This window comes from Oncorhynchus mykiss, chromosome 27, assembly GCF_013265735.2.
Source record: "Oncorhynchus mykiss isolate Arlee chromosome 27, USDA_OmykA_1.1, whole genome shotgun sequence".
Classification (NCBI taxonomy): domain Eukaryota; kingdom Metazoa; phylum Chordata; class Actinopteri; order Salmoniformes; family Salmonidae; genus Oncorhynchus; species Oncorhynchus mykiss.
In genome coordinates, this window is record NC_048591.1 from 24,172,817 (window position 1) to 24,194,291 (window position 21,475).

The window sequence follows — 21,475 nt, forward strand, 5'->3', positions numbered from 1 at the left end:
ACAACAGACAGCAAAATACTTTCGGAGGCCAGGAAACAGGTCTCATAGCATGTACAGGCATGATTGATTGGCCAATTGCTTGGGTGGGGCTATGTGGTGCACAAGATGCAGGGCCATCCTCAAATTCCAGCATACGGCTACACAAACCTCTGTCTAAGGCTTTGGGACGTGGAGTGGAGAAGTGTACATCAACCAACACAGCCATAAAGGGTTTTAGTGTCAGTAATTTACAATACACAGTCTCTACTCTAGGTCAGGATATCAACCCTGTTCCTGAAGAGCTACCGTCCTGTAGGTTTTCGCTCCAACCCTAGCCTAGCGTACCTGATGCTAATAATTAGCTGGTTGATAAACTGAATCAGATTAGTTACAACTGGGGTTGGATTGAACACCTACAGGAGGGTAGCTATCCAGGAACAGGGTTTGAGAGGCCTGCTTTAGGTCATGGAAAGACTGGGAGTATCGGGAAAGTAGCTATCTGCATTTCCAAAGAATGCTAGTTCAGTCCAGCTTGTCTTTTCATTATTTCATTAGTCTAAAGCTTTTGACATTCAGGTTATTCAACTGAATGTTTAATCCCTGAAAAGTAGATTCATTAGACTAAAAGCCTGGCTAAGAAATATATTTTCTGACAGCCTTTCATTCGCTGTCAAAATAATAGCCCAGAGTTGTGCACTTCTACAATGTGCTGAGAGGAAGTACGTGTGGACGATGGGAGAGGAGGAGAGGAGGGGGAGAGAGCAGAATGCTGCATTGCTGACCAGAGCTAGGGTATTCAATCCAGAACGTGCTGGCTACTGTGCTTCAATTACTGGCTTCATGTCAAGCTTGGTGGGGGAGAGGCAGCCGACTTTGATTGAGAACAACTCTGCTCTGCATGGGCCTGAAAAACATATGAACTAAACAGAAAAACCTCTTTGAATTCTGTACGCCAACCACACTGGACGTATCCTCACCGAAATTACACTTCTCTGAATCAGCTGCATATGGGAGGCTCAGTTTGCCTTGCATATCTTACAAAGGACGTTTCCTTTCCCTTAGGTCAGGACTGGCAAGTGTTCAATAATTCAAGACCTGTTATAATTCCTGTTGTGTAATATACACATTTCATTTTCATTGGGATGAACAATGCTGGATAAACAGCTGTAGCCTAAACACAATGAGGCAAATTCCATTGCAAATTCCTTTCCTTTCCAAATCTACCTTTTGAGGCCAAGCTAATGTGACACACAAATATGTATGGTCATATTTTTTATGTTTTATTTCATTTGTTATTTTATGGGGCCAATCATTTGTATAATTTTCTAGGCCTCCCAGGTATTTGCCCTTAAAGTAATGTATATGATTACTGCCGCTAGGGCGAGCTGTGATGCCAATGGGGAGCGTTAGTGAGATTGTGAGGACTTGCCTACTACTGAACACTACAAATGTTTCATCATTTTACCCTGTTAATTCAAGTATGTAATGAGCAAAAGTGCAATATGACTCAAAATATTGAGGTAACATGGTTAACTGCATAGTCTGTGGGTTTGGTGATGTTTGAAGGCAATTGAAGGGAGTTTTAACCGAAAATAGCGTTTGACAGTTTGCTAGCTTGATGCTAACCAAATTTAGGCTACTGTTGACTAACCCATTCCGTAGAAATTTGCTCAAGCCCGGTATTCAAATGAGGCTGCAATGAAAACTAATGGGACTGTAGCGACTGTGTTGGCATCAAAAACTGGAGTGTGAACTACGTTTCTATTCAAGCGTTGATTGACATGGTAATGGCACGATAGAAAAATTGAAAAAGCGGACACCTCTGACGTTGTACGATAAATTGTGACGTGTCATGATGTAACGTAAAGCACACATAATACAAATAATTCTGTGTCATACAGCCTCTCTCCACCAGGTGTAGCGATTATCTTGTAGATTAAAACAAGAAAGGAACACGGACAGGGTAAGGGGGATACCTAGTCAATTGAACAACTGAATGCATTAATTTTTTGCGTCATGACTCTCAAAATTCGCGACAGCCGCTGTTTACTTCTGAAGATAACTTTAGCGCTGCCCTAAAAACCCGATTCAAATTCGACACAAACCTTCAAATTCTATAAACTATTTATAGTGTTTAATTTACATTTTAGAGGTGATAAATTGGACAGATCGGGTGAAAAAAGCCGTTTCCCCACACGACTTCTCAACCTTTCCCGATCACGCAGTAGGTTTTGCTTCCCCACCCGCCATTTTTAAAAAGACCCAACAGAGCTCATTGCCTTATTCAATTATGCAGAGACTGGCAGCATGAAGGTCTCGTCATTTATTTTGCTGGAAAGGGGAGAAATTGTGCTTTACAATGGTATTCATATTACAGTTGACATGGAAGTATTACGTTTTTTGGGCGCTAAAATAAGGTAAATTGTATATTACAGCGCCATGTACAAAAGTGCGTTTGCGAACTATAGTTGGTTTCATTCAATGTTAGCTTACATGTTTGTGGTTTATAATGTAATGGTTGTAGCATTGTTTAGCACAGGCATCCAGTAATTTAAATATTTTCGAAATTGACAGTGATAGTACATTGAGTACATTCACATATAATGTGAATGTGTAGATGTATGGTGATCGTTTTTGAACCCGATAACTTTTATTTTTGATACTATAATATGAAATGTGCAGATGTAATACTACAATAGATTTGTAATGGATAATTGATTTTGACAACAAAAATGATTAACAATATTTGAATAAATCTTGGAGAATGACCACTACTGAACAGTACTAACGTTTCTCCGTCTCATCATTTTACCCTAATCCAGGTTTATCATCTACTGACCACGTCTCATAAGACATGAGAAATGAAGAGCACCAGACTGTAAATAAATATGTATTTGAAAAACCTCGGTTGGTCCTTGCATTAACTTGGAGCAGCTTCCTGTCCCAGGGAATTGTTAGGCTGGAAGCCTCCCTTAGCCTGTGTCTTAAGAGAGGATCCACAGTGTCTCGCGAGGTTAACAGTCTGCTGCTGATGCAGATCCTCAGGGACCGCAGTGCTCTCAAGCAAACCTCACACACATACACGCGGGCACACACACACGGGCGGACACAGGCGCGCACACATGCCCAGCAGGTTTCTTCCACAACTCAGATGTTATTTTCAGCACAAAATGTCCTCAAAGTGACAGTCTCATCCTCGCTTCAGTCTACCTCAGAGTCTGTGTGTTACACTACATGACCAAAAATAAGTGGAAACCTGCTCGTTGAACATCTCATTCCAAAATCATGGGCATTAATATGGAGTTGGTCTTCCCTTTGCTGCTATAACAACTTCCACTGTTCTGGGAAGGCTTTCCACTAAATGTTGGAACATGGCTGCAGGGACTTGCACAAGAGCCTTAGTGAGGTCAGGCACTGATGTTGGGCGATTAGGCCTGGCTTGCAGTCGGCGTTCCAATTCATGCCTCTTAGTTTCCTTCAATGGAACTTAGGGGCCAGCTTGAACCATGAAAAACAGCCCCAGACCATTATTCCGCACTATAGTTCGCAATATGCATTGGGGCAGGTAGCATTCTCCTGGCATCCACCAAACCTGGATTCGTCCGTCGGATTGCCAGATGGTGAAGCATGATTCATCACGCCAGAGAACGCATTTCCACTGCTCCAGAGTCCAATGGCGGCGAGCTTAACACCACTCCAGCTGACGCTTAGCATTGTGCATGGTGATCTTAGGCTTGTGTGCGGCTGCTCTGCCATGAAAACCCATTTCATGAAGCTCCTGACAAACAGTTCTTATTCTGACGTTGCTTCCAGAGGCAGTTTGGAACTCAGTAGTGAGTGTTGCAACCAAGGACAGAATATTTTTTATGCGCTACGCACTTCAGCATTTGCGGTCCTGTTCTGTAAGCTTGTGTGGCCTACCACTTTGCAGCTGAGCACTTGTTGCTCCTAGACATTTCCACTTCACAATAACAGCACTTGCAGTTGACCGGGGCGGCTCTAGCAGGGCAGAAATTTGACAAACTGACTTGTTGGAAAGGTGGCATCCTATGACGGTGCCACGTTGAAAGTCACTGAGCTCTTCTGTAAGGCCATTCTACAGCCAATGTTTGTCTATGGAGATTGCATGGCTGTGTGCTCGATTTGATACACCTGTCGGCAACGGGTGTGGCTGAAATAGCCGAATCCACTAATTTGAAGGGGTGTCCACATACTTTTGCATATATAGTGTACCAGCCTAAATGTGTGAGTAAACTCAAGTGGTTTGTCTGCTAACTTGTCACCCATGTTCTGAAGACAGAATGTCACAGTAAGAGCACTAAGCCTGTTAATTCCCTTGGTGGCAGAAAAGCCTTCATTAATCTTTCCACAAGTGTGACTGACTTCTCAGCAGAATTGAGAGCTGAACATCTTTGACTTCACAGACAATATGGTGACAATTCAGAATACTTTAGCCCCTAAATATGTGTATTGCAAGCTGTCAGTCAAATTACTTAAAGGCCAGTGCAGTCAAAAATGTGATTTCCCTGTGTTTTATATATATTTACAGACTATGAGATTAGACTAATACTGTGAAATTGTGAAAACTATGATAATTACCTTTTAGTGGAAGAGCTGCTTTCAGCCTGTTTTGGTGGAATGGAGTTTTGACATCACCAAGGAGTAAATTAGTTAATAGACCAATAAGAAAGAGAGTTCCAAATCTCTCTGCTAATAACAGCTAGTTTTCAGTTTTCATTTCCCTGTTCAGACCACTCCCAGACAGCCCTAGCAAAATTCTTGCTTGAGAAATTGTTCTTGCTAAGAAGCTATTTTTGTTGATTTTTTACCATTACTGCTGAGAGATTAACCAACATTTTAGTTTTTCTTCTGTTATTAAACAACTAATTGACCTACATCGGTTAAATTACTTGAATTTAAAAAAAAATTGTGAGCCCAGCATGCAGTTTCAGATCAACATTACAGAAATCAAGGCAAGAACCGTGTGGGACTCTGGGTTGAAGGGAGTTGTATTCATTAAACACATATTCAACCTAGTTCAGCTCAGAAAAGTGGTAATTAACTACAATCCCATAATCCGTTTTGCCAGTTTTCAGTCTCGGACGGAGATGGATCAGAGAGGAAAAGGCAAAGCAAAAGCTTTTATTCTCACCAGTGTGTCCAAAATAAGCCCAATGTGTTTCTATGGGCTTATTTTGGATATAAACTTGTCGCTTGTCTTCCCGCCTTTGGGACAACGACTCCCATTGTTAGGGTGGAGACATGAGCTTCTCATCATTATATACAGATCTGTGGACGGACACACTTTTACGCCTGCTAGTTACGTTAGACACACACACCGCATGAGAGTGGAATGTACACAACACAACAATGAGATGGACAGAGACAGTTCGTGAAAGTATGCCATATCTACTTTGAAGAACTAGTCAAATGATTTCGTCAGACAGCTCTGCAACATAGGCTACTTAGGCAGACTGGCTAAATAGGATGACTAATGACAGTACAGTATGTGGAGCACATACTGTAGATGGTTTGGCTGGCAGACTGCTACTGCCTGAGCAGAGATTTAGTAATATACACAACTGAAATATTTAATTTCATAGTAATTTCCTATTTTTCCATTGATGTCTACCCAATGTGGCCCTAACAAAGACAATGGAATATTTTCAATGTTTTGACAAGTGAATGCTTACTTTAAAAAAAAGGTAGATTTCATTATACCTTTAAGGTAAAAAATAAATAAAACCGAAATAAAAAACCTTAATAATTTTTGCATATTAGAACCGAAACTGAACCGACCTCAGAAAGCACTAATGCTCAGCACTACTGACCATTTTGATTAAAAACAGTAAGGTACTTAATTGTTACCTGGAAATCATTTGATACTGAGATGAAAACTGCATTGGACCTTCAAAATTGTAATGTGACACAGTGGCAAAGTTTTTGGCATTATGAAACTCGATTAACACTACAGTTTATGGCATTATGAAACTCGATTAACACTAAAGTTTATGGCATTATGAAACTCGATTAACACTACAGTTTATGGCATTATGAAACTCGATTAACACTAAAGTTTATGGCATTATGAAACTCGATTAACACTACAGTTTATGGCATTATGAAACTCGATTAACACTAAAGTTTATGGCATTATGAAACTCGATTAACACTAAAGTTTATGGCATTATGAAACTCGATTAACACTACAGTTTATGGCATTATGAAACTCTATTAACACTACAGTTTATGGCATTATGAAACTCTATTAACACTACAGTTTATGGCATTATGAAACTCGATTAACACTACAGTTTATGGCATTATGAAACTCGATAGTTTATGGCATTATGAAACTCCATTTACACTAAAGCTTAAGGCATTATGAAACTCGATAGTTTATGGCATTATGAAACTCGATAGTTTATGGCATTATGAAACTCCATTTACACTAAAGCTTAAGGCATTATGAAACTCGATTAACACTACAGTTTATGGCATTATGAAACTCGATTAACACTAAAGTTTATGGCATTATGAAACTCGATTAACACTAAAGTTTATGGCATTATGAAACTCGATTAACACTACAGTTTATGGCATTATGAAACTCGATTAACACTACAGTTTATGGCATTATGAAACTCGATTAACACTAAAGTTTATGGCATTATGAAACTCGATTAACACTACAGTTTATGGCATTATGAAACTCGATTAACACTAAAGTTTATGGCATTATGAAACTCGATTAACACTAAAGTTTATGGCATGAAACTCTATTAACACTAAAGCTTAAGGCATTATGAAACTCCATTAACACTAAAGCTTAAGGCATTATGAAACTCGATTAACACTACAGTTTATGGCATTATGAAACTCGATTAACACTAAAGCTTAAGGTATTATGAAACTTGATTAACACTAAAGCTTAAGGCATTATGAAACTCTATTAACACTAAAGTTTTTGGCATTATGAAACTCCATCAACACTAAAGCTTAAGGCATTATGAAACTCGATTAACACTAAAGCTTATGGCATTATGAAACTCGATTAACACTAAAGTTTATGGCATTATGAAACTGGATTAACACTACAGTTTATGGCATTATGAAACTGGATTAACACTACAGTTTATGGCATTATGAAACTCGATTAACACTACAGTTTATGGCATTATGAAACTCGATTAAAACTAAAGTTTATGGCATGAAACTCTATTAACACTAAAGCTTATGGCATTATGAAACTCGATTAACACTACAGTTTATGGCATTATGAAACTCGATTAACACTACAGTTTATGGCATTATGAAACTCGATAGTTTATGGCATTATGAAACTCCATTTACACTAAAGCTTAAGGCATTATGAAACTCGATTAACACTACAGTTTATGGCATTATGAAACTCTATTAACACTAAAGCTTATGGAATTATGAAACTCGATTAACACTACAGTTTATGGCATTATGAAACTCGATTAACACTACAGTTTATGGCATTATGAAACTCGATAGTTTATGGCATTATGAAACTCCATTAACACTAAAGCTTAAGGCATTATGAAACTCCATTAACACTACAGTTTATGGCATTATGAAACTCGATTAACACTAAAGTTTATGACATTATGAAACTCGATTAACACTAAAGTTTATGACATTGTCAAATATAGGCACGCTATTAACACCATAGCTGCAAAAGGGATTTATGACCTCCACCAATGTGCGAATATTCAATAATGAACTTTTGAGAGAGACCCTGCCAGATAAAATGTTCTTGCTCTGGCTGAAAAAAAGATGCTATTAATATCCCCCTCCAACCACTTTGAAAGGAATCAAGCTGGAACATCTGTGACTAAGGATCAGAGGCCAGTTAGCTGTGGGAAAACCTAACAGCAGTTTTCCATTCCAAGCTGTAAACCCCTGTGAGATTGGTTGTGCTCTTGTTGCCTAGGACCGTGCTGGTTACAGCTATATTGAGGGTATAGTAGCCAATAACCAATCTCACCAACCACCTAACATATAGACTGCCAGAGGTACAGTAGTTTATATGATTTGAGATGAAAACATCCTTCGTTGTCGAATGAATGATAAGAAACATATTCATGGCAGTCATTAAGTTATTTGTTCCTCGAGGAAATCGTTAAGAAATGTTTACAGAAGGCTATAGTATATTGGCCATTGCAATTCATGGTGAGGGATCCTTGACATTGTATCTAAATAAAAGTTCATCTTTATAAGACATATTGATCTGTGATATTCTCAATACACTCATTGGCCTAAGATTAGAAATGAATTAATATACACTAGGCATCCGGAATTCACCTGGCCATGCAACAATTACTTAAAACCTGTTCCAATTGGTACAGTTCCAGTGTATATGCCACATGTAATCGAAAAACAAGTAAGCTTCCGAATTTATATATTGTAAAGGCATGAACAAGAGCTTCGTGGTCATATTGCAACTCAGTGCCCATGAATGAAGGGTAGGCTTACATTGTTTAGTCCACCGTAAACCCGTTTAAACCGCAGGTGGGATGAGTTGAGGGTAGTACAGTATAGATGCGCCCGCGGAGTTCCAAACAAACTGAGCGTTGCGGCGCGGCACTTTGATGCTGCAGCATCCAACTGCAAACGTGAATCATGTCTGTTCGCAGCATCAGTGGATTAAAGGTAAATACATCACATCAAATTCAAGGTAAATAAATCACATCATTTGGTAGCTGGTAGCAATCCGTCGGTTATGGACCATGGGGATTGTTAAAAGATGGGTATCGCCATTTATTCAGAACTAGGCTATTCATACAAGAGCTGCGCCCGTGTGTAAATACTTCTCCATTCTCATTTCTTTCATAAAGAAAATAAAGTATCCTACCTCACTCATGATGTTCAGTAGTAATCTCGAGGTTGCTCTCGGTTTCCAACGCTTGAGTTTGCCTATCAGGAGTTAACGGTCGTCTTTTTCACAGTGGCTCACCACTGACAGAGAACCTTTTTAAAGTATTATGCCGAACTCCTGTGTCATCACGTTCCCACTAAACCAATAGGAATGCCGTCGGCAAATTTGTCTCACATGTCACCACCCAACTCTTTAAAATATTCATAGACTGTGTAAGCTTTTTTCATTATATTCAAAAAACAGTGGTTATTTTCTTTCTGACAAGCGTTAGGTCATGAATTCAAACAGGGAGAGGCATTTTATGAATTTGCCATGTCATTATTCTATCACTGTGCATCGCTTCTTACGCAGAGCGAGGAACCTACAATGTACACCACATCACCAAAAGTATGTGAAAATCGCTTCAAATTAGTGGACTCTGCTATTTTAGCCACACCCGTTGCTCACAGGTATATAAAATCGAGCACACAGCTATGCAATTTCCGTAGACAAACATTGGCAGTAAATAGGATGCCTCCTTTTCAACAAGTCAGTTCGTCAAATGTCTGCCCTGCTAGATCTGCCCTGGTCAACTGTAAGTGCTGTTATTGTGAAGTGGAAACTTCTAGGAGCAACAGCGAAGTGGTAGGCCACACAAGCTCACAGAAATGCTGAAGCGCATGCATAATGCTTTAAAAAACCACTCACTGCCAAGTTCCAAACTACCTTTGGATGCAGCTTCAGCACACTAACTGTTTGTCAGCACAATAACTGTTTGTCAGGAGCTTAATGAAATGGGTTTCCGTGGCAGAGCAGCAGCATACAAGCCTAAGATCACCATATCCAATACCAAGCGTCAGCTAGAGTGGTGTAAAGTTCGCCGCCATTGGACTCTGGAGCAGTTGAAATGCGTTCTCTGGAGTGATGTATCACGCTTCACCATCTGGCAATCTAAAGGACAAATCTGAGTTTGGCGAATGCAAGGAGAACGCTACCTGCCCCAATGCATAGCGTCAACTGTATAGTTTGGCGGAGGAGGAATAATGCTCTGGGGCTGTTTTTCATGGTTCAGGCTAGGCCCCTTAGTTCCAGTGAAGGGAAATTATAATGCTATAGCATACAATCATTCTAACATTCTAGACAATTTTGTGCTTCCAAATTTGTGGCAACAGTTTGGGGAAGGTCCTTTCCTGTTTCAGCATGACAATTCTCCCGTGCACAAAGCAAAGTCCATACAGAAATGGTTTGTTGAGATTGACTGACCCTGCACAGAGCCCTGACCTCAACCCCATCGAACACCTTTTGGATGAATTGGAATGCTGACTGCGAGCCAGGCCCAACATCAGTGCCCGACCTCACTAATGTTCTTGTGGCTGAATGGAAGCAAGTCCCCGCAGCAATGTTACAACATCTAGTGGAAATCCTTCCCAACAGAGAGGAGGCTGGTATAGCAGCAAAGGGGGGACCAACTCCTTATTAATGCCCATGATTTTGGAATGAGATGTTTGACGAGCAGGTGTCCACATACTTTTGGTCATGTAGTGTATCTGACTATCTTGACACATATTTAGGCTAGTAATTTATACTTTTACTTAGATCTTAACAGTACAGTAGGTTGTGTTGAGAGGTTGAACACTTGAATGTCTTTGCACCAGAGAGTTAATGAGAGTAACTTATACAAAGTTGAGCATGGTCTCACCATGTGTGGGTGTTTTATGGCTTCACAGAATCTCTGAGGTGAACTCAGACATAAAATTGTATTTGCCTTTTTGTTCTGAACCAATTAGAATTCCTTTGGCGAATCTCCAGTCGCAGGATTTAGATTGAATTGCTGGTCAGATAGACGGTTTGTTTAAAGTGATCTTTCTTTAGGACAGTTTACTTGGTGTTATAAGGATATGGTAATGCATATTATAACTAGGTCTATCAACTGTTTGACAATCTCTTCAGAGTGATGTTTCCCAAAACAATTCTCCTAAGGCCCTGAAAAATTCTGATATTATTTGTCATATCATTATGTTTATTAATAGACTAGTCCTCAATGTCATTGCATGCCATTGCATATAGGTCTATTGGCGTAAAAAATAAAACATCCACTCTATTACTCTTTGGCTATTATTCTCTCTATCCATCACCCCCATTTATAATCCCCACAAAGTCTATTAAATGGAATTGAGGATAGCTCATTAGAATTTGCTTCCAAGCTGTATATTTTTTCTCTGAACATACTGGACACAAATTAAGCGATGGTTTTCTGTCCACTCAATAGGGAAGGAAAGATTTCACCCACATGTAACGTGCTCCCATTCACTCATCTCTTCCTGTCTTTTTTTTTCTTTAACAGAAATCATTATGGAAAGGCAGGAATTGCAGATGAGCGATATTCTCAGCACCTTTGTAGTTGGTTTTCACTTTAGGGGTGTACGGCAGAGGAGGCTGGTGGGAGGAGGGGCTCATTATAATGGCTGGAATTAAATAAATGAAACAGTACCAAACACTTCAAACATATAATTGAAACCATGTGTTTGACTCAGTTCCATTAATTCCATTCCAGCCACTACAATGAGCCCGTCCTCCTATAGCTACTGTAGCATCCTAAGGCCGGGACTGTCATCAGAGTGCCAGTGAAGTCCCTGAAGAGCGATGACAGATGGAAGGGAGAATGATTACAAATGTAGCCTAGGTCTCTCGTGTGTGTCCTTCTGATGAGGGCATCACCTCATCTAGAGGAAGTGTCTATACATATCCATCCAGTGAGACCAATATGTACTGTGCATCTCCTATACCGCATATCTCCCTTATTATCATACATGAGAAGAGAAGCCAAAGGACATTCATATTCACCATGTCCTAATGAGGAACCCCAGTTCTCAAAGGTGCCTAAGGTTCTGTACCCCACAGTGAGTTTATGATGACAATGTGTGAGGCTTAGCTCTTTATTAATAACTTTGCATACTTATCCTTCATATCTCAGTGTTTGTAAGCGTGACCATAGTGTATTTTAAGGGATAGCATTGTATTTGATTGTATTTTCTTAGTTAGTTCTGGGCATTGCTCATCCCTCAGTGGGTTGCATAGAATGTCTATTTCAGAGGTGTGTAACTGTGTATGTATGTGTGAGTGCGTGAGGGACGTTGCGCGTGCAGGCGCTGTTTGTGTGTGTGAGCACAGCTCCTCTCATTCACAGGTAAGATAAAAGCATTGGTCCCAACTCTGGCGCTCCTGGCTCACACACAGTTCAGAATCAATCTCCTCTTTAATACACGAGCCAGAGGAAGCAGTTAGACCATAAATAGACAGCTTCTCCTTTTATCTCCTGTAGAAAGATCTCACCTTACACTGCAGGAGAGAGGAGGAGCAGAGGAACAAAGACAAGAGCTGCGACAGGCGGCAGGTAGCCTAGAGGTTAAGAGCTTTGTGTCAGTAACCGAAAGGTTGCTGGTTTAAATCCCAGAGCCAAATAGGTCAAAATATTTCTCCATATGTCCTTGAGCATGGCACTTAACCCTAATTGCTCCTGTAAGTTGCACTGGATAAGAGTGCCTGCTATATGACTAAAATGTAATTGCATGCCCTTGTTGACTGTGTGGGATGTTATTAAATAATACAATCTCCTAGTCTAACCAGCCTCATGCATGTATGAGCCAAGTTGAAATACTGCAGAAAACAGTGGCATGAACAACACCCATATACTGTTTTTATTACACTCATAATTGGTCCTAGCTTAACTGTCTGTCAACTAAATACTACTGTAATAATACTATTACTACACATGCACAGTGTAGCACCGAGGATGATAACAACACCACTGTATTGTGTTGTAGTGAGCCATACTCTGCATGCTGACAGCTGATGTAGAGCACTGCTTCTGTGGTAGCAGCCTCTTTTATGTATTCAATAAATATGGCATGCGGTGTGAGTCTTTTCCAACCCCTTTAGGGATCTAAATACCCAAGCAGCCCATCTATTTAAATTACAAGATAAACTACACAAAGAATGATGGGAAAGAAAACTTGTGATACAAGGATATAGGGAAAATATTATTTTAGGTTATGTACGTACAAAAGCCCAATTGTGTGGCCCTGCTATTATGTGCTAATGTTATTACAATGTGAAAACATTGTTTTAGCAGCACATGATATTTAATATGCAAGGTGTAAGAATGTATCATTCAAATAGTGCTAAATTCCTGCAATAAATCAGTAGCGATAAGAGAATGAGATTTGGTGAGAGCAGTTTAGCACTTCAGACCCTATTTTTGGCACAAGTAATTTCATTATAAGTGTGACTTGAATGTCTTTCAAACTTTATGCAGAAGTGGGATCAGTTAGACTGTTCAATCCGATGCACCAAGTGTGAAACCAACACGACCCTGAACAGCCTCTACCCTCAAGCCAAAAGTCTGCTAAATGGTTACAGTATATAGTGTATATAGCCAAGTTATCATTATTTTTTATGTTATTTTTCTCTATGTATTGTTGGGAAGGGCCCGTAAGTTAACATTTCACTGTTAGTCTACACCCGTTGTTTACTAAGCATGTAACAAATACAATTTGATTTTATTAGAATTTTAGCCAGTTTGCTACAGCAGGAGAATAATCCTGCAGCAACAGGGAATTTGAATATTTACGTGGATTATATTAAAAATGAATGGCTAGCTAGTTAGCGGTGGTGTGCGCTAATAGCGTTTCAATCGGTGACATCACTTGCTCTGAGACCTTGAAGTAGTGGTTCCCCTTGCTCTGCAAGGGCCGTGGCTTTTGTGGAGCGATGGGTAACGATGCTTCGTGGGTGTCAGTTGTTGATGTGTGCAGAGGGTCCCTGGTTTGAGCCCAGGTATGGGCGAGGGGACGGACTAAAGTTATACTGTTACATATGTACATGAATGTATAGTTAAAGTGACTATGCATATATAATAAACAGAGAGTAGCAGCAGCGTAAAAGAGGGGTTGGTGGGGGCACACAATGCAAACAGGAGTCTTATGGCTTGGAGGTAAAAACTGTTGAAAAGCCTTTTTGTCCTAGACTTGGCACTCCGGTACCGCTTGCCATGCGGTAGTAGAGAGAACAGTCCATGACTGGGGTGGCTGGGGTCTTTGACAATTGTTAGGGCCTTCCTCTGACACTGCCTAGTGTAGAGGTCCTGGATGGCAGGCAGCTTAGCCCCCTTGCTGTACTCACACTGCTAAAACCCTTGACCATTTACTAAACTACCTTCCAGAATGCATGTAAGGCCCTCCCTCGCCCTCCATTCGGCAAATTGAACCACGATTCCATCTTGCTCCTCCCCTCCTATATGCAGAAACTCAAACAGGAAGCACCCGTGGTGAGGACCATTCAACGCTGGTCTGACCAATCGGAATCGATGCTTCAAGATTTTTTTGATCACGCGGACTGGGATATGTTCAGAGTAGCTTCAGAAAATCATATTGACGCATATACCGATACGGTGAATGAGGTTATCAGAAAGTGCACAGGAGATGTTGTACCCACTGTGACTATTAAAACCCAGCCTGACCAGAAACCGTGGATAGATGGGAGTATTCTCACAAAACTGAAAGAGCGAACCACCACATTTAACAAGGGCAAGAAGACTTGGAATATGGAAGAATACGAACAGCGTAGTTATTCAGCCTACAGGAAGGAGGTTAGTGCTCTGGGAATGTGGAGCCAGGAAAATAACCTCTCACTCAACGTCAACAAAACTAAGGAGATGATCGTGGACTTCAGGAAACAGCAAAGGGAGCACCCCCCATCCACATCGATGGGATTGCATTGGAGAAGGTGGAAAGCTTCAAGTTCCTTGGTGTACACATCACTGACAAACTGAAATGGTCCACCCACACAGACAGTGTGGTGAAGAAGGCGCAACAGTGCCTCTTCAACCTCAGGAGGCTATTGAAATGTGGCTCATCAAGGACAACCACCTGTGCCACTGCCTGTTCACCTCGTTATCATCCAGAAGGCGAGGTCAGTGCAGGTGAATCAAAGCCGGGACTGAGGGACTGAAAAACAGCTTCTATCTCAAGGCCATCAGACGGCTAAACAGCCATCACTAGCACATCAGAGGCGGCTGCCTATAGACATAGATTAGGAATCACTGGCCACTTTAATAATGTTCTGTATCTAGCATTACTCATCTCATATGTATAAACTGCATTCCACATTATTCTACGGTATCTTAGTCACTTTTAAATTGTGTTTACAAATTGCATCACCCATTTGATATGCATTTACTGTATTGTATTCTAGACTACACCACTGACTGTAAAAAAGCCATCTCCAGCACATCAGAGGCTGCTGTCTAAAGACATAGATTATGTCTAATCTCTGGCCACTTTAAGGAAATGAAACACTAAGCACTTTAATAATGTCTCCGTATCTTGCATTGCTCATCTCATATGTGTAAACTGTACTCTATACTATTATACGACACCTTAGTCACTTTAATTGTTTGTAAATATTGCGTCACCCATCTCATATGTATATACTGTACTCTATACTATGCCACTGTATCTTAGTCCAATGCCGCCCTGACATACACTACCGTTCAAAAGTTTGGGGTCACTTAGAAATGTCCTTATTTTTTAAAGAAAAGCATTTTTTTGTCCATTAAAATAACATCAAATGGATCAGAAATACAGTGTAGAACATTGTTAATGTTTTTAATGTCTATTGTAGCTGGAAACAATGATTTTTCATGGAATATCCACATAGGCGTACAGAGGCCCATTTTCAGCAACCATCAGTCCTGTGTTCCAATGGCACGTTGTATTAGCTAATCCAAGTTTATCATTTTAAAAGGCTATTTGATCATTAGAAAACCCTTTCGCAATTATGTTAGCACATCTGAAAACTGTTGTTCTGATTAAAGAAGCAATAACATTGGCCTTTAGACTTGTTGAGTATCTGGAGCATCAGCATTTGTGGGTTCGATTACAGGCTCAAAATGGCCAGAAACAAAGTACTTTCTTCTGAAACTCGTCAGTCTATTCTTGTCTGAGAAATTAAGGCTATTCCATGTGAGAAATTGCCAAGAAACTGAAGATCTCGTACAACGCTGTGTACTACTCCCTTCACAGAACAGCGCAAACTGGCTCTAACCAGAATAGAAAGAGGACTGGGAGGCTCCGGTGCACAACTGAGCAAGAGGACAAGTACATTAGAGTGTCTAGTTTGAGAAACGGACGCCTCACAAGTCCTCAACTGGCAGCTTCATGAAATAGTACCCTCAAAACACCAGTCTCTACGTCAACAGTGAAGAGGCGACTCCGGGATGCTGGCCTTCTAGGCAGAGTTGCAAATACAAAGCCAGACACGCTAGATAATATCTAGTAATGTCATCAACCATGTGTAGTTAACTAGTGATTATGATTGATTGATTGTTTTTTATAAGATAGATTTAATGCTAGCTAGCAACTTACCTTGGCTACCTGCATTCGAGTAACAGGCCTTGTGAAGTGAGAGGCAGTAACAGGCCTTGTGAAGTCTACAAGAGAGAGGCAGGTCGTTATTGCGTTGGACTAGTTAACTGTAAGGTTTCAAGATTGAATCCCCCGAACTGACAAGGTGAAAATCTGTCATTCTGCCCCTGAACGAGGCAGTTCCTAGGCCGTCATTGAAAATAAGAATCAGTTCTTAACTGACTTGCCTAGTTAAAAAAATATTAAATAAAGCTGTAAAAAAATAAAAATAAATCTGCAAAATCGGTGTCACTCTGGTGTCCAAAAATACTGATTTCCGATTGTTATGAAAACTTGAAATTGGCCCTAATTAATCGTCCATTCCGATGAATCGGTTGACCTCTAATCTCAACCCTATTGAGCTGTTGAGCTGTTGTGGGAGCAGTTTGACAGTATTGTACGTAAAAAGTGCCCATTAAGCCAATCCAATTTGTGGGAGGTGCTTCAAGAAGCATGGGCTGAAATCTCTTCAGATTACCTCAACAAATTGACAACTAGAATGCCAAAGGACTGTAAAGCTGGAATTGCTGCAAATGGAGGATTTTTTGACGAAAGCAAAGTTTGAAGGACACAATTATTATTTCAATTAAAAAGTATTATTTATAACCTTGTCAACATCTTGACTATATTTCCTATTAATTTTGCAACTCATTTCATGTATGTTTTTTGAAAAACAAGGACATTTCTAAGTGACCCCAAACTGTTGAACGGTAGTGTATACTGTATGTACAGTTGAGGTCGGAGGTTTACATACACTTAGGTTGAAGTCATTAAAACTAGTTTTTCAACCACTCCACAAAATCCTTGTTAACAAACTATAGTTTTGACAAGTCGGTTGGGACATCTACTTCGTGCATGACACAAGTCATTTTTCTAACAATTGTTTACAGACAGACTATTTCACTTATAATTCACTGTATCACAATTCCAGTGAGTCAGAAGTTTACATAAAATCAAATCAAATCAAATGTTATTTGTCACATACACATGGTTAGCAGATGTTAATGCGAGTGTAGCGAAATGCTTGTGCTTCTAGTTCCGACAATGCAGTAATAACCAACAAGTAATCTAGCTAACAATTCCAAAACAACTACCTTGTGTCTATACACAAGTGTAAGGGGATAAAGAATATGTACATAAAGATATATGAATGAGTGATGGTACAGAGCGGCATAGGCAAGATACAGTAGATGGTATTGAGTACAGTATATACATATGAGATGAGTATGTAAACAAAGTGGCATAGTTAAAGTGGCTAGTGATACATGTATTACATAAAGATGCAGTAGATGATATAGAGTACAGTATATACGTATACATATGAGATGAATAATGTAGGGCATGTAAACATTATATTAGGTAGCATTGTTTAAAGTGGCTAGTGATATATTTTACATAATTTCCCATCAATTCCCATTATTAAAGTGGCTGGAGTTGAGTCAGTGTGTTGGCAGCAGCCACTCAATGTTAGTGGTGGCTGTTTAACAGTCTGATGGCCTTGAGATAGAAGCTGTTTTTCAGTCTCTCGGTCCCAGCTTTGATGCACCTGTACTGACCTCGCCTTCTGGATGATAGCGGGGTGAACAGGCAGTGGCTCGGGTGGTCCTTGTCTCGTCGTTGTTGGTAATCAAGCCTACCACTGTTGTGTCGTCAGCAAACTTGATGATTAGTTGGAGGCGTGCGTGGCCACGCAGTCGTGGGTGAACAGGGAGTACAGGAGAGGGCTCAGAACGCACCCTTGTGGGGCCCCAGTGTTGAGGATCAGCGGGGTGGAGATGTTGTTGCCTACCCTCACCACCTGGGGGCGGCCCGTCAGGAAGTCCAGTACCCAGTTGCACAGGGCGGGGTCGAGACCCAGGGTCTCGAGCTTGATGACGAGCTTGGAGGGCACTATGGTGTTAAATGCCGAGCTGTAGTCGATGAACAGCATTCTCACATAGGTATTCCTCTTGTCCAGATGGGTTAGGGCAGTGTGCAGTGTGGTTGAGATTGCATCGTCGGGCCTCCCGGGTGGCGCAGTGGTTAAGGGCGCTGTACTGCAGCGCCAGCTGTGCCATCAGAGTCCCTGGGTTCGCGCCCAGGCTCTGTCGTAACCGGCCGCGACCGGGAGGTCCGTGGGGTGACGCACAATTGGCCTAGCGTCCTCCGGGTTAGGGAGGGCTTGGTCGGTAGGGATGTCCTTGTCTCATTGCGCACCAGCGACTCCTGCGGCTGGCTTCCGGGTTGGATGCGCTCTGTGTTAAGAAGCAGTGCGGCTGGTTGGGTTGTGTATCGGAGGACGCATGACATTCAACCTTCGTCTCTCCCGAGCCCGTACGGGAGTTGTAGCAATGAGACAAGATAGTAGCTACTACAACAATTGGATACCACGAAATTGGGGAGAAAAAGGGGTAAAATTATTATTATTTTTTTTTTAAATAAAAAAAGAGATTGCATCGTCTGTGGACCTATTTGGGCGGTAAGCAAATTGGAGTGGGTCTAAGCTGTCAGGTAGGGTGGAGGTGATATTGTCCTTGACTAGTCTCTCAAAGCACTTCATGATGACGGACGTGAGTGCTACGGGGCGGTAGTTGTTTAGCTCAGTTACCTTAGCTTTCTTGGGAACAGGAACAATGGTGGCCCTCTTGAAGCATGTGGGAACAACAGACTGGGATAGGGATTGATTGAATATGTCCGTAAACACACCAGCCAGCTGGTCTGCATGCTCTGAGGGCGCTGCTGGGGATGCCGTCTGGGCCTGCAGCCTTGCGAGGGTTGGCACGTTTAAATGTTTTCCTCACGTCGGCTGCAGTGAAGGAGAGTCCGCATGTTTTGGTTGCGGGCCGTGTCAGTGGCACTGTATTGTCCTCAAAGCGGGCAAAAAAGTTATTTAGTCTGCCTGGGAGCAAGACATCCTGGTCCGTGACGGGGCTGGTTTTCTTTTTATAATCCGTGATTGGCAGTAGACCCTGCCACATACCTCTTGTGTCTGAGCCATTGAATTGAGATTCTACTTTGTCTCTATACTGACGCTTAGCTTGTTTGATTGCCTTGCGGAGGGAATAGCTACACTGTTTGTATTCGGTCATGTTTCCGGTCACCTTGCCCTGATTAAAAGCAGTGGTTCGCGCTTTCAGTTTCATGCGAATGCTGCCATCAATCCACGGTTTCTGGTTTGGGAATGTTTTAATCGTTGCTATGGGAACGACATCTTCAAGCACGTTCTAATGAACTCACTCACAGAATCAGCGTATTCGTCAATGTTGTTGTCTGACGCAATACGAAACATATCCCAGTCCACGTGATGGAAGCAGTCTTGGAGCGTGGAATCAGATTGGTCGGACCAGCGTTGAACAGACCTCAGCGTGGGAGCTTCTTGTTTTAGCTTCTGTCGGTAGGCAGGGAGCAACAAAATGGAGTCGTGGTCAGCTTTTCCGAAATGAGGGCGGGGCAGGGCCTTATATGCATTGCGGAAGTTAGAATAGCGATGATCCAAGGTTTTACCAGCCCTGGTTGCGCAATCGATAAGCTGATACAGTTTAGGAACTAAGAACTAAGGTCAGGACGTGACAGTACCCCCCCCCCCAAAGGTGTGGATTCCGGCCGCAAAACCTAAACCTGTAGGGGAGGGTCTGGGTGGGCATCTGTCCGCGGTGGCGGCGCTGGCGCGGGACGTGGACCCCACTCCACCATAGTCTTGGCCCACTTAAGTGGTGGCTCTGGCAGCGCCGGAGTGATGGGAGACTCTGGCAGTGCCGGAGTGACAGGGGGCTCTGGCAGCTCCTGACTGACGGGCGGCTCTGGCAGTTCCTGACAGACGGACGGCTCTGGTGGCTCCTGACAGACGGGCGGCTCTGGCAGCTCCTGACAGACGGGCGGCTCTGGCAGTTCCGGACAGACGGGCGGCTCTGGCAGCTCCTGACATACGGGCAGCTCTGGCAGCTCCGGACAGACGGAAGAACCTGGAGGGAGGAGACGGAGAGACAGCCTGGTCCTCGGAGGAGGCACAGGATAGACCGGGCCATGGAGGCGCACTGGAGGTCTCGAAGTAAGGGCCTGCACAACCCATCCTGGCTGGATGGTGATTTTACCCCGTCACGTGCGGGGCGCAGGCACAGGACGCACTGGGCTGTGCAGACACATGGGAGACACAGTGCGCAGAGCCAACGCAGGATATCCTGGCCCGAGGAGACGCACTGGCTGTCTGGAGAGCAGGGCTGGATCCTCACCTTAGCCTGGCAGATGCGGGGAGCTGGGATGTAGCGCACCGGGCTAAAAACGCGTACTGGGGACACCATAAGCTCCACCAAATAACACAGTGCCTGACCAGTACGATGCCACGGTAAGCACGGGGAGTTGGCTCAGGTCTCCAACCTGACTCTGCCACACTCCCTGTGTGCCACCCCAAAAAATGTGGGGCTGCCTCTCGGGCTTCCTTGCCAGCTGTGTTCTCTCGTATCGCCGGTTCCCTTTTCCTGCTCCCTCCGCTCTCCTGGCTGCCTCCACCCGTTCCCATGGGAGGCGATCCTTTCCAGCCAGGATCTCCTCCCATGTGTAGGATCCCTTACCATCTAGAATGTCCTCCCAAGTCCAGGAGTCCAGAACCCTCTGCTCCGGGTTACCACGCTGCTTGGTCCTTTTTTGGTGGGTGATTCTGTAACGATTTTCGTTGGTGGAAGGAGAGGGGGACCAAAGTGCAACGTGGTACGTATCCATAATACATTTAATCCAGAATGAATACACAAACAAAAACAACAAACCGATAAACGAACAGTTCGGACAGGTGCAACAAACACTAACCAGGAAATAACTACCCACAACCCATAGTGGGTAAACAGGCTGCCTAAGTATGGTTCTCAATCAGAGACAACGATCGACAGCTGCCTCTGATTGGGAACCACACCAGGCCAAACACAGAAATACAAACCTAGAATACACAACATAGAATACCCAACCCAACTCACGCCCTGACCAAACTAAAACAGAGACATAAAAAAGGAACTGAGGTCAGGACGTGACAGTGCCTCTTTGCTTGAGGATCTTGGGGAAATTAAAAGAAATCAGCCAAGACCTCAGAAAACAATTGTAGACCTCCATAAGTCTGGTTCAACCTTCGGAGCAATTTCTAAACGCCTGAAGATACCACGTTCATCTGTACAAACAATAGTAC

At 42.4% G+C, this 21,475-nt stretch overlaps 1 protein-coding gene across 1 annotated transcript in view; it reads right to left on the reverse strand.

The window, feature by feature from the left end:
* Positions 1–9,182, reverse strand: part of pcp4b (Purkinje cell protein 4b) — a 45,822-nt gene extending 36,640 nt beyond the window's left edge. Inside the window, exon 1 of the mRNA XM_021588126.2 lies at positions 8,861–9,182. Coding sequence (XP_021443801.1) covers positions 8,861–8,869 — 9 coding nt within the window. The 5' untranslated portion in view covers positions 8,870–9,182. The remainder of the gene's footprint in view (positions 1–8,860) is intronic.
* Positions 9,183–21,475: the final 12,293 nt, after the last annotated feature.